Source organism: Amphiprion ocellaris, chromosome 4 (assembly GCF_022539595.1).
Source record: "Amphiprion ocellaris isolate individual 3 ecotype Okinawa chromosome 4, ASM2253959v1, whole genome shotgun sequence".
Lineage (NCBI taxonomy): Eukaryota > Metazoa > Chordata > Actinopteri > Pomacentridae > Amphiprion > Amphiprion ocellaris.
The window spans coordinates 21,549,777-21,564,196 of NC_072769.1; the positions used below are offsets into that span (position 1 = coordinate 21,549,777).

The 14,420-nt window shown below is 38.5% G+C and overlaps 1 protein-coding gene across 1 annotated transcript in view; it reads right to left on the reverse strand.

Annotated features, from left to right (window-relative positions):
- rnf150a (ring finger protein 150a) overlaps positions 1-13,722 on the reverse strand; it is a 31,098-nt gene extending 17,376 nt beyond the window's left edge. Inside the window, exon 1 of the mRNA XM_023270675.3 lies at positions 13,091-13,722. Coding sequence (XP_023126443.1) covers positions 13,091-13,544 — 454 coding nt within the window. The 5' untranslated portion in view covers positions 13,545-13,722. The remainder of the gene's footprint in view (positions 1-13,090) is intronic.
- Positions 13,723-14,420: the final 698 nt, after the last annotated feature.

A 14,420-nucleotide genomic window follows, 5' to 3' on the forward strand; every position in this document is an offset into this window, starting at 1 on the left:
TTCCTGGGATCTTTCTGCATGGAGTTTACATGTTCTCTCTGTGCATGTGTGGGTTTTCTCCAGGTTCTCTGGCTTCCTCCCACAGTCCAAAAACATGCTCAGGTTAATCGATAACTCTAAATTGTGTGAATGCGAGTGTGATTCTTTGTCTGTACACGTGGCCCTGCGATTGACGAGTGACCTTTAGTGACCCTAAGTCAACTGGGATAGACTCCAGCTCCCCGCGACCCTGGCATCAGTTCAGATAATAAGAAATAGAAGTACAGGTTTGTTTTAGGTCATTTAGAACCAGAAAGCTTGGACAAGGTTAAAATATCTACATTTCGTATGTGTTGCTGTCACAATTATTTAAAATTTTGACTATTTTTAAATGATTTTGAAAAATTGTTTATTTTTGAAACATTCCTTAGGACAATTTTTAAGTAATCTCAACCATTTTTTTTATTTCAGTCATTTTAGACCCATTTCTGAAGTCATTTCAGACTATTCTTTGATTAATTTAATAGATTTTTTTGTGATTTTGGAAATGTTTTTGGGGGGAAATGAGCCATTTTGTAGAAATCATGGTCATGTTGGACAGTCTTAAAAGTATGTTGGATAGTTGGACAGTTTGTTGTAATTTTGTAAAGTTTTCAAGTCATTGTGGCTATTTTTAAGTGATTTTGAACAATTATTTATTTTTGAAACATCTGCTTGGACATGTTTTGGTCATTTTGTACTTTTGGAGTCATTTCAAAAGATTTCCAAGTCATTTTGGACAGTGTTTTTTACAATCTCAATCATTTACATTTTTAAAATTATTTTTAAAGTCATGTTTAAAAGGTTTTTGCAATTTTGTAGATTTTGTGAGTCTTTCCGATTATTATTAAGTCATTTTGGACAATTGTTTATTTTTGAAACATCATGTTTAGATGATCTTAATGAAGCCTTGTGTGATCATTCAAAAAATATGATTAGAATCACAGTTTAAAGACCTAGTAAATGTCTTTTTTCAATCAGGGCCTTAATATGAGTGAGAAGTTCTTAAATGACAACAGAATAATGAGCTTAAGTTAGAAGTGTTTCGAAGATTTCTCAAGTTTTTGTTCCTGGTTCGATACAAGCATGGCTTGGCTGGAAAAAGGTGACGTCACGGAACGGAAGATTTAATAACATTTTGATCAAAATGCAATGACAGCTTTGCGATTGTTTGCTCGTCTTTCCAACAGTATTGATCAATGCACAGTGATGTCTGATGATTCAGATCGGCTGAGTTTAAAAAAAAAAAAAAAAAAAGAGCACTTTTTTCTCCAAAATATACACTACCGTTCAAAAGTTTGGGGTCACTTAGAAATGTCCTTATTTTTGAAAGAAAATCTTCTTTTTTTCAATAAAGATAACATTAAATTAATCAGAAATCCAGTCTAGACATTGTTAATGTGCTAAATCACTACTCTAGCTGGAAACAGCTGATTTTTAATGGAATATCTACATAGAGGTACAGAGGAACATTTCCAGCAACCATCACTCCTGTGTTCTAACGCTACATTGTGTTAGCTAATGGTGTTGAAAGGCTAACTCCAAACTTTTGAATGGTAGTGTAACTCTTATTTATTTCTGAATATTTAAAGGTAAACAAAGTTACTTAAACACAGCTTTCAAGGACTTTAAACTCTAAAAATAGACACTGGTATCCGACATTAAAAATCCATCTGGTTCGACTTTGTCATTTTTGGTGTTTATGTAATGAGGGAGTGACACATGGGACTAAACGACTCAGTAGTTTGTAGACGCAACAAGGGAATAACGAGGCTCTACTCTCTCAGCCATACAGCAGTCGCTTGATGATTCCAGGAAGCGCTTCAACAGCTTGAGCGCTGTTACATCATATTCCCTCTGCTGCCTGTTTACGGCTGCATGCAGTCAGGGAGGCTCCCCACGGTGCTTCGCTCTCCATCAACAACTATAAACACTGGCTTTACCTGACCTGCCACCAACAAAAAGCACCTCCGATGCACAGAGCACAGCAGAGACGTATTTTTAACAGTACATGCTGGTGTGATTCTGTCGCAGAGGCACTAACGCTCACAAAAACACGACATCTTCACGAGGAGTGAGAGGCTTTGGATCCACCACATATGCTAGATTTTCAGAGTGTAGTTGTAATGCATTATTGCTGTCAGTCTCATTAATCCCTTTATGTAACGGGTCCGTTGTAAAATCTGCACAGCTGCTACCTTTTATATGACCAACTTTGAGTAAATTCCTCTGAACAGTTTCATTTCTGTGTTTACGTAAGAACCAGCACACGCATGTATGAGCGTTTTATGCTACAAATGGAATATTCAAGATTTAAAGTCATTGATTGGAGGTAACAACTGGTTATAACACTCATCCAGCTAACAGTATCTCTACTCTGAACACAAAGGTAAAACCATGTATTAAGCGTCTGCTGCCTCACAGTCACTTTATGTATGTTGCAGCTTCTAAAGCAAACACTGCAAGGAATAAAAGCTTGTGTTTGGACAAGACAGATGGTTGCATACAGTTGAACGCCTCTGTCTGGTCAGCTTCATGTCACACTTGATCATCCAACTTTGGGTCTTTCTCACTGACATTAAAATATTAAAAAGCTTTTGGCTGAGTTTGCAGAAATGAATGACACAAGTTAATCCTGAAGACTCCCTGACAGTCAGTGTTGTACATGTGTGCTGTTTTATGAACCTCTTTGTTCATGTGTATAACCTTGGAGACACACTCCTGGCCTGCAGATTTATGGTTTTATTAAGCAGGGCCATATGGCGCAGGGGGAAAATCCCTGTGATGCAACTATTGACTTTGTCAACACATGATAAAAACCACACCATGCCAAACAGACAGCTGCGGAAATGAAAATACACCCTTGTATGACCAGCTTGAATCTCATAGTTAACAGAAATAAGTAAAGGCATATTAGGGCATGGAGGTTTTCCTTAAGCCTGGATTCTTATCTCCTTCTTCTCTTCACTGTGACGCAGTGAGAGCAGACAAAAATAGCTGCTTCTGAAACACGAGGGCGACGTCAGAGACTGAGGCTAAACCAGTAAAAAGATCCGTGTTTTTTTTTTTTTTTTTTAAGACCCACTCGATCAAAATGTGGAAGCAAGGAGGGATTAATACTGAATGGGGTTAAATTAGTGGCCAGCAGCCTGTTCAGACTGAGTGTTTAATTTCTTTAGGAGGATCTAGGTCTGCAGCTCAGTGATAACACCGAGGCACAGACTGCCACAGAATTAACTGGTTACATCTTTATCAGCAACTACATGCTGAAGTTAACCTCACTGTCACACAACAGAGCCTACGATGTGGATTAATCACGCAAATATTCATTTTTCAGAATCTTTCATTAGACCAGGGGTGTCAAACTCATCTTAGTTCAGGGGCCACATTCAGCCCAATTTGATCTCACGTGACCAGTAAAATCTCAGCATATTAACCTATAAATAACCACAACTTCGTTTTTTTTGGTTTGTTTTAGTGCAAAAAGTACATTCTGAAAATGTTCACATTTAAGGAATTATCTGTTTAGAAAACATCATGAACAACCTGAAATTACTTAAGAAAAATAAATTCAATTTCATCAACATTACGCCTCAGTTTATCATTTACACATTAGATCACAGTGTCTACAAAGACACAAAACATTTAGTCAACAGGTATCTGGAACTGAATGATATAGTATTTTCCTACAAAAGTCAGACAAAAAACAGACAAAAAACAACAGAAACAAGACAAAATATTGCAAAAATGAGACACAAAATGACAAAAACAAGACACAAAATGAGACAAACAACATGAAACAAAACAAAAAAAGAGAGAAAAAATTAGACAAAAAGTTACAAAGCGGCAAAAGAATGGACAAAACAAGAACGAGACAAAAAAACAACAAAAGTGAGAAACAAAAGGACAAAAAAATCTACAAACGACACAAGCGAGACAAAATAAACACAAAACGACAAAAACGGGAACAACAAAAACATGAGACAAATGACAAAAGTCAGACAAAAAAAGACAAGAAACGACAAAAATAAGACAAAATATTACAAAAAAACAAGACAAAAAATGACATCCCACAGGCCGGATTGGACCCTCTGGGCCCTTTTGGCTCACAGGCCGCATGTTTGACACCCCAGCTCAACAGGAATAGTTCAACGTGGGGGAAATATGTGTATTCCCTTTCTTACCAAGAATGAGACTAAGACTGATAACACTCACATATCTGTGAGGAAATATGAAGCTTGAAACTAATAAACTGTCATGGTGTCCGTTGCAAGCACAAACCCCACAATACTCTCTGCTTGCCAGTAACAAACTCCTCTGTTCACTATATACATTTTATGACATGTAGGTCCTTTGTCTTCTGCCTTACTGATTAATAGATTTCATAACATTTTACATTTGTAGTGCACATGTACACTACCATTCAATAGTTTGGAGTCTCTTAGAAATGTCCTTCTTTTTGAAAGAAAAGCAGTTTTTTTCACTAAAGATAACATGAAATGAATCATAAATCCAGTCTAGACATTGTTAATGTGGTAAATGACTATTCTAGCTGGAAACGGCTGATTTTTAATGGAATATCTACATAGGGCTACAGAGGAACATTTCCAGCAACCATCACTCCTGTGTTCTAATGCTACATTGTGTTAGCTAATGGTGCTGAAAGGCTAATTGATGATTAGAAATCCCTTGTGCAATTATGTTAGCACATGAGTAAAAGTGTGAGTTTTCATGGAAAACATGAAGTTGTCTGGGTGACCCCAACCTGTGTATATGCATATGTGTATTAGATTAGTGGTTGGTTGCTATGGCAAAGATTTGTCTGTGAAAGATGACTGAAAAATGTTTGAGAAATTACGCTTCCAAGAGAGAAATCCTCATTCAGAGACAGAAAAAAAAAAATCACTCAGCCTTGGAGCAGTGTCACTTCATGAATCGAGATGAAGAGGGTAGTGTTCTTAAAAACCTCCTCTAATGAACATGAATCCTCCTAAGCCTTCAATGTTTGCAGGCTAAATGTCACTGCCTGACAGAGGAGAGTCCGTGAGCGAGGAGAGGCTGCAGACAGCTCAGACATCCCCGTAATGAGGACTGACTGCTGCACATTTCAGACACCAAAGCTACAAAGTTGAAAAAAAATAACTTAGAAGAGAGAGCTTTCATTTGTTCTTCATTTAAATTGAGAAGGTTTCAGTTTCTTACAGCAGGTACTGTGGTGAATCCCAGTCTGCCTCAGAATACGGAAAAACTCCAGGAACAAAACCCAATTAAACAAGTGTTGAATGAGAGATTTCAGCAAGTTACAGATGCTGCTGGAACAGAGGATGGTCCAGACTTGATGTCAAGACTTCTCATCTCTCTGTTTCGTGGTGCTGAGCAGTTGCCAGGCAACCAGAGGATAATCCAGAAAGTTGCTACCATACGGTCAAAGAACAGACCATCCCTGTAAGAAAACTGTTTCAATAAAACAAAAGGAAGATTATTTTTACTCTGCCAAGGAAGGCAGTGGAGTTATGCGATGATTGGCGTTGGTTTGTCTGTCTGTCCCCAACATTACTCAAAAACAGACTAATGGATTTGGATGAAATTTTCAGGGAAGGTCAGAAATGACACAAAGACCAAGTGATTAGATTTTGGCAGTGATGCAGCTTATAGTCTGGATCCACAGATTTGCTAAAGATTTCTGTATCATTGCCAGATAGCGGCACGTCGTCACCGTAACTATGACAACAAGTGAACGCTACGTCAGCTGTCAGCTGAGGATCACATGGTTGTGATCCTACTACAAATTCGCCGCTGTGGACTTATTGGGACTTATCCATTGGAAATGATACAAGGAACAACTGATTAAATTGTGGGGGTGTTTCCGAGGCCCATCAATTCCTGCCACCCGCTACATATTTAGATCACCTGATTGGGTATCCGTACATAACGTACACATGCATAACACACGCTTGTGCTCAGCGCAAGGTCACTTTGTTTTACATCTATATTAAATGGCCAAATCTATGTTGTCACGACATCTGATCATCAATAACTAATGAAAAATGCTAAATTTCTGACAATATGGAGGAATGGACAGCCTTGGCGGAGTACTGCGCTCTCTGAGTGCTTTTCTAGTTTACCTATGGGCTGAGTTAAGTTAGCAGCTTCTGTTTCCAGACTACTGACTACTGGCTTCACCTTCATGTTTGCACTAACCTGGCACCAGAAAGTGAATAGATGTTATTTCCCCACATGTTTAACTTTTCTTTTAATTCTACACAACTTATTTAGGATATTTTAAATGTAACTGGGTATTTAAGGGATATGAGCAGGAAAAGTGCTTTAAAGAAAATCAACATGACAACACTTTCATTATTCATGAATCCAAACTGTCTGAGCTGGTTGAACAAAGGATTTAGACAGATGCAACTCAGAACGGGTTAAACTAAGCCCTGAGAAGTTTCTGGCTCAAGTGACGGTGGATTTTACAGCCCAGCTGTGCTGGCTGTGGACAGGGAGTGCTTTCATTCTCAATCTACACATTAAGACCTGGTTCTATTGTCACAGCACTCTCCTTTACCTTCCACCTCCAGTTTTGTCACTGCACCTCTCCCGACTGCCTTTTCTGTCTCCGAAAGTGTCTTAGTTTATATTTATGGCATGGTTGGAAGCAGGGCAAGTCTTAAAAATAGTCCAGTGTCTTCTACCTTCTGTTGCAGGTGAACAAGGGCTGTGTGCTCGAGTTTAGGCCTGAAAAAGGGGATGTTCAAGGGCCAAACACTGTAGATTCAACAGACATGCTGACAGACCTGTTACTCAAGTCAAAAAATGGCAATTCCTTGAAACATAAGAGCAAACAGTTGCTTATTTACACATCCAGCAAACATGAAGCAACATTAGCATTCAGCAGAAGTCAGAGGTTCTGGACAGCCTGATGAATAAAAATAGTCACTCTGCTTTTAGCAATTTGCTTGTAGCAAATCAACAAGTTTTGGATGCTTTAACATATAAGTAACATATACTACCATTCAAAACTTCTTGGGTCACCCACATAATTTCATGTTTTCACACTTTTATTCATGTGCTAACATAATTGCACAAGGTTTTTCTAGTCATCAATTAGCCTTTCAACACCATTAGCTAACACAATGTAGCATTAGAACACAGGAGTGATGGTTGCTGGAAATGTTCCTCTGTACCTCTATGTAGATATTCCATTAAAAATCAGCCGTTTCCAGCTGGAATAGTCATTTACCACATTAACAATGTATAGACTGGATTTCTGATTAACTTAATGTTATCTTCACTGAAAAAACTGCTTTTCTTTATAAAGCCGAGCAGGCATCTGAACCCCAGTGTTGCAATGTATTTGTGATGAAGAAGAACAAATGATTTAACATGAAACTAACGTCAAACTCCCCCAAAGGTTTGTGGACAGCGGTTATTTTTAATATCTTACAGTGGAATCACGTATACACTGCATAATCTTCCTGCAGTTCATCTGAAGAGGAGTTTTCCTAGTGATTTATGTAATCACAGCTATGTATGAGGATTAGAGGTGAACTAGGTCCCTCTCTGTCTTGACTATGATCCACTTAAAATAAGACTTCCTGATGTATTAAAACATCTTTGAATACAATACACAAAGCAAAGGAAAACCCTGAACTCTTGACTTCTACTTCCTGGCCCAGTTAAGCTGGCATGGTCACTGCAAATCAAATGCAAAGTTGTTCACCTTTATCCTAAAGTGAAATGTTCTGATGGGAGCCGTCTCTTCCAGGAACACCTCAAAGGCACGAAGGGTCACTGAATGGTTTCATGAAACTGATGTGGATCACTGAATGAGGGAATACATTGCCTATCCAAAAAAAAAAAAAAGTTGCACACTCTAATATTTCATTGACTATTCTTTAACTCTGAGAATGACACATTCACCGTTGCATCGTTTCGATAAGCTTCTGCAATGTCACAGCATTTATTTCTGTCCAGAGTTGCAATAATTCTCTACTAAGATCTTATATTGATGATGGGAGAGTTGGAAAAAGTCTTCTCCAGCACATCCCAAAGATTCTCAATGGGGCTGAGGTCTGGACTCTGTGGAGGACAATCCATGTGTGATAATGACGTCTCATGATCCCTGATCCACTCATTCACAATGTGAGCCCCATGAATCCTGGCATCGTCATCTTGGAACATGCCCATGTCATCAGAGAAGAAAAACTCCATTGATGGAAAGACCTGGTCATTCAGTATATTCAGGTAGTCAGCTGACCTCATTCTTTGGAAACATAATGTTGCTGAACCTGACCAACCCCAGATCATAACCCTAAACCCCCACAGGCTGGTAGACACTAGACATGATGAGTTCATCACTTCATCCTCCTCTCTTCTTACCCTGATGCCCCCATCACTTTGGAACAGGGTAAATCTGGACTCTTCAGATCACATGACCTTCTTTCATTGCTCCAGAGTCCAATCTTTATGCTACCTAGCAAAATGAAGTCTTTTGTTCTGATTAACCTCACTGATCAGTGGTTTTCTTAGAGCTACAGCTGTTTAGTCCCAATCCTTTCAGTTCCCTTCACATTGTGCGTGTGGAAATGTTCTTTCTTCCACTATTAAACATAGCCGTGAGTTCTACTGTTGATTTCCTACAATCATCTAAGAGTTTGTTCCAACCACATTTGTTCCTCAAAGATGATGGTTTACCACTATCCTTCAGGTTTTAATAATGCATTGAACGGTTCTTAACCTGATTTTAGTAGTTTCAGAAATCTCCCTATTTGTTTTCTTTGCTTGATGCAGGCCAATAATTTGACTCTTCTGAGACAGATTAACATCCTTTCCATGACCACAGGATATGTCTTCCAACATGGTTGTTTAAGAAATGAGAAGCTCCTCACTGCATCAGCTAGGGTTAAATAAGTTGTTGCAGCTGAAACATATTCATCACTGCAGTAATTATCTAATGGAAGGCTCTTACCTATTTGCTTAGTTAAATCCAAGTGACGACTATGTTTTTGGACAGGCAGTCTATGTTTATGAACAACAGTGTTTCAGCCATCTAGCAGAGTTCCAGAGACTTGGAAGAATCAATGCTGAGCAGCACTGAAGCTGTTCTGGCAGACGCCTTACTGAGACACTTTATGCTGGTTTCTCCTTTAATTTGTCCCCCATCTGTTGTCGTCACAAACAGGTAGCACGCAAATGACTCCGCTCGCTGCTATCTAAACAGCCGAATGTTTGTCCAATTATCTGTGTACCAACTACACTGCCTCTGGCAAACAAGCAGGAAATGTGAGTCTTCTTAGAAAAACTTGGGAGTCAAACTGAAAGCCTGTGTTTCCAGGACATTTGCATGGTTTGTGTAAAAAAGGTTTTGGGTGTGTTGTCTAGGCAGCATTTCACATCTTCAGGGTGTGTCTTGCTGCATGTATTGACAGTACTGAACGTCAAAATATGGTTCTTCATCTTTACCCTGAGGAGCTGTTTAACTGTGAACCGTCAGCCTGTCCCTGTCTGCAAAACTTTGTGATTCTAATTGCTCTTTTCTTCATTTACTAATTAGTATCTGGAAAGAAAACATGTGCAGCTGAGAAGGGATGACTCCTAGCTTCCCACAGAGTTGCCTTTTGACCCAGATCACGGTAATCTCTTCCCTCTTTGTTATTATTCCTGGAAACACCTCTAAGATTTGGCAAAATCATGCATCAAAGCTTTTGAAAATCAAATACAGTACTTATTCTCGTTAGTAATTAAAGTAATTTGTATTCATCTTCTGTGGCTGTAAACACTTCAGTGGAGCAGTGTTTTGTAGGCAGCTACGTCTACACATCTTCAGGATAGCAGGTGAATCTCACCAGTGGATACGAGATACTTGATAAGCATGTAATCAGCTGCAAAGCCATTTTATTATTTACTGAGACAATGAACAGCAGCAAGTGATTTACACTTTCAAAAATTGTGCTACTGTGTCTGTAGTTTTTCTTCCTGTACACAAGAAGTGAATTATTGTTTGTGTTTTATTTCTAACCACGCATGTGGAATAAAAGCCTTGGTGAAACTGAGTCCAGATTCATGCATCCTCTAGTACACACAGCAGAGCCATCCATCAAAGTTCAGCATGCTTGTGGTGACAACCAACGAGTGCACGAGGCACTGAATATCAAACAATGTCAGGCAGCCGCAGCTCCTGAATACCATTTGTGGTCAAGATGCTATCATGTCCATGTAGAGTAAAAGAAAATGAGGGAGGAGGCAGCAAGAGTTCAGGCGTTTTTTCATGCTGTTGTGCAGATAATTGCTATCGAGCATCTGCAAACAATATATGGGCATACATGTGTCCTAAAATGAGTCTAAAAAATGGTACTGAATGTGTTACATTTTTATGTGGTACACAGACTGTTTTCCAGGTTGGACAAAATTGTTGCATGGCACTTGCGTTTCGAGCAAGGGTGTCAAACTCATTTTAGTTCAGGGGCCACATTCAGCCCAATTTGGCCGGACCAGAAAAATCAGAGCGTAATAACCGATAAATCACCACAACTCCAAATCTTTCCTTTGTTTTCATGCAAAAATGTTTGTTTTGAAAATATTCACATTTAATAAAATATCTTTTCACAAAACATTATGAACAACCTGAAATTTCTTAAGAAAAATAAGTGCAATCTCAACAACATTATGCTTCAGTTTATCATTTACACATTACAACTTACAGATCACAGAGTGTCCACAGAGAAACAAAACATTTAGTTACAGGTATCTGGAACTGAATGTTTTAGTATTTTACTTTACGATCAAAACAACCAAAATCAGACAAGAAAAGTCAAAAAACAACAAAAATAAGACAAAATATTACAAAAATGAGACACAAAATGACAACAAATGAGACAAAACATGAAACAAAACAAAAAAGAGACAAAAAATTAGGCAAAGTTACAAAGCAACAAAAAAAATGACAAGAGCGAGAAACCAAACAAAAAAAATAAACAACGCAAGCGAGACAAAAAAACACAAAACGACAAAAATGACACACAAATTAACAAATAAGGCAAAACACAAAATGACAAAAATAAGACAAAAAACACAAGCAAGACAAAAAGGAAACAGAAAACGACAAAAACATGAGACAAACGGCAAAAGTCAGACAAAAAAAAACACCAAAAAAGACTCAGCCTGCGACCCGCGAGTATGGCATCTGAAAAAGTACTAATGTGGTATGTGTACCTGAACGTACTGTTACATGGCCTGTACAGGTTGCACCTACAATCACACTTCAGCAAAGATCTACAACCTTTCCTGAAGACAACAAGCAAATTCAGCAAAAATCTAATCAGTGGGAATGAGTCCATTTGCTCTGGGAGCCAGTTTATTGATCTTTTCCTACTTTACCAAGGCAACATATTGATAATACATCTGACTGTACAGATGCAGAGCAGCTCTTGGACTCCAGCAGGGGATGATGCTATTAATCTTCACCTGAGATGTCCAACACTTGTAACTAATGACAAGTATCATCCTGTCACGGCAGTTTTTAGCAAAAGGTACGAAAACAGTACATAGTGTCTTTCCAGTCCAGTAAATAGTGTCGTTGTTGGCCGTGATCATACTGACTGAACGATCTATTGGTGCAGCCACGTGGCTTGTTGTTGATTTATTTTCTTAGCTTCGAACAGCACTGGAGATCTGTTGCACAATTGTTGGACACATGTTGTTCTTTGCATGAGATTTGTTGACAATAAGAAAAATATATAATATCAGCAGAGTTATCCTTTAAAGGTCCTATACTGTTCCCCTGTTTTTTTTTTTGTTTTTTTTTTTTAGCAAATTCATGAAAACCTCACATTTCAAAAGCACGTGTCTTTCAATTTTTCAGCCAAAAAATATCAAAAAGATGGTTAATTTCACTTTGCCCTGATTTTATTCCTTTAAATACAGCGGAGCTACTGGTGTCCATACCTCCTTCAGGAAGAAGACTCTCTCTGTGTGTGTGAACTCACTGCACAACAAAGATTTAAGGTTCTTTGTTGTCATGCCACCACACGTACCAAGTTTTCAGCCTCTCCAGACTTTTCCTCACTACTCTGCTCATCAGCTGTAGAAAGATGTTCCACCAGGCTGAATGTATTTTCAACAACTTGCTCCTCTGTTCACCATTTCTGAGCCATGCTGCATTTATTTTATTCATCTAGCAGCTTTGATTTTCCTCTCATTTATTTTTAACAAGTTTTGGAACATTTAGAATATTTTTTTGAACAGTTTTGCCATTATAGACAGTTTATGAGTTGTTTTCGCATTTTTTTTGCACAGGTTTATGTCATTTTGGACAAGTTTAGATTTTGTTAAACAATTGTGGACAATTTTGACAATTTGTGAGTCATTTTAAGTGAGTTCATGTAATTTCAGACAGCTTTTGGGTCATTTTGCACAACTTTATGTCATATTTTGGACAAATTTTGAATCATTTTGAATATGAATAATTAAAACTGTAGAATAATGTTTCACCATGCTGAATGTATGATCAACAACTTTCTCCTCTGTTCAGTGTTTCTGAGCCTTGCTGCATTTATTTTATTGATCCAGCAGCTTTTACTGTCCTCACATGTTAATTTTTAACAAGTTTTGGGACATTTAGAATATTTTTTCAACAATTCTGCACAGATTTATGCCATTTCAAACAATTTTATTCGTTCCAGTAATTTCAGACAGTTTTTAGAGTCATTTTTACCATTTTTATACCCATTTTGAATAGGTTTAGGTCATTTTGGACAAAATTTGAATCATTTTGATTACAAATAATCCCATGTTTTGTTTTGTACGTACTCACATGATGTAGCACGAAATTAGTAATCATAAGTCAAAGAAAAATAAGGGGAATTAAAAGCAATATAAAGAATATACACAAGTGTTTGTCAGTGGTAAACAGATAAAGCATGTGTGCAAAAACTGTGCTGAGGTCCATTAGACCAACTGCAAAACCACACCGATGTAAATGAGAATGTGGGTCCAGGACTTTCATTTACATGGAAAACCTCACTTCTATCTACTATCAGCTCTGAAAACAACAACAACAGAGCATGTCTCCTACCTGGATGGGGCATAGTTATGGTGTCGTTGGTGCTGCTGGAGCCCACGTTGTAAATAATCACCGCAGAGGCGTTGTGGTTTGCGACATTTCGGATCTTCTCCCGGTACGTACAGTTGCCCGCGGCCACCAGCGCCACCCAGGCGGTGTTTGGCGGGACGGGGGGAAACCTGACGCCGGGGTCGCACGCCTGTCTGTCCTGCAGGAGGGCCGGGACCAGCACCAGACCCCTGGCTTCCTTCTTAGGGGAGTGCTCGCCGTAGCGACCGCACTCGGTTTTCTCCGTCCTCACCTCCGACGTGGCAGGGTCCAGGTAGGTGATGTTGACGAACGCCGTGTACCACTCCTCCTTCTCCGCCACCGTGAAGTCCAGACACAGCAAGTGGACGAAGCAGAACGACAGCAGCCACGTCGAGAGAGCCAGACTGCGGCAGGCTCGGATGAGGGACGGGGCCATCGTACGGCTGTTCGCGGACAGACGAGGAGCTCCGGGTGTCCTCCTCACTGGGAAACCCGCATCACGCCCCTGGTTAAAAAGCTTCAAAAAAGCAGTAAAACCACATAATATCCAGCAGCGGCTCTCACAGAGCGGAGGGACCGGAGTTGTGCGTACCTCCTCCTCCTCCTACAGATGACTGTCTGTGTTGTTGTTCGCCGTCAGCTGTTCCCCGTCCTCCCTCCTGATTGGCTGGCTGCCCCTCAACACGTAATCTGGGCGTGGCCAACGTGCCTCTGACGCCGTCTGTCATGTGGAGAAACTTACATAGTACAACACAAAAATAAAAAAATAAATAACATTTTAAAAATTAACAAATAAAAAATTAATACATATAGAATGAAATGAACAAACAAATAATAAAATTATCATTCTTGTTTTTATGTTTTTATTGTTATTGTTATTACCTGACCCAGGTCATCAGTCAATCAATCAATCGATCAAAGTGAAATTATCAAAAGACTCAAAAATACGGGAACTGAGGAAACACTATGTGTGTGTGTGTGTGTATATATATATATATATATATATATATATATATATATATATATATATATATATATATATATATATATATATATATATATACACACACACATACATATATATATAATAATTTTAATACTAATTTTAGTTATTGATTTCCCTATTTATTTTACATATTTTAATCTATTCAATGCAGTTTATTGTTTCAATTTTCTATCTATCTATCTATCTATCTATCTATCTATCTATCTATCTATCTATCTATCTATCTATCTATCTATCTATCTATCTATCTATCTATCTATCTATCTATCTATCTATCTAAAGAGAATAACAAACGATAAAATTTAT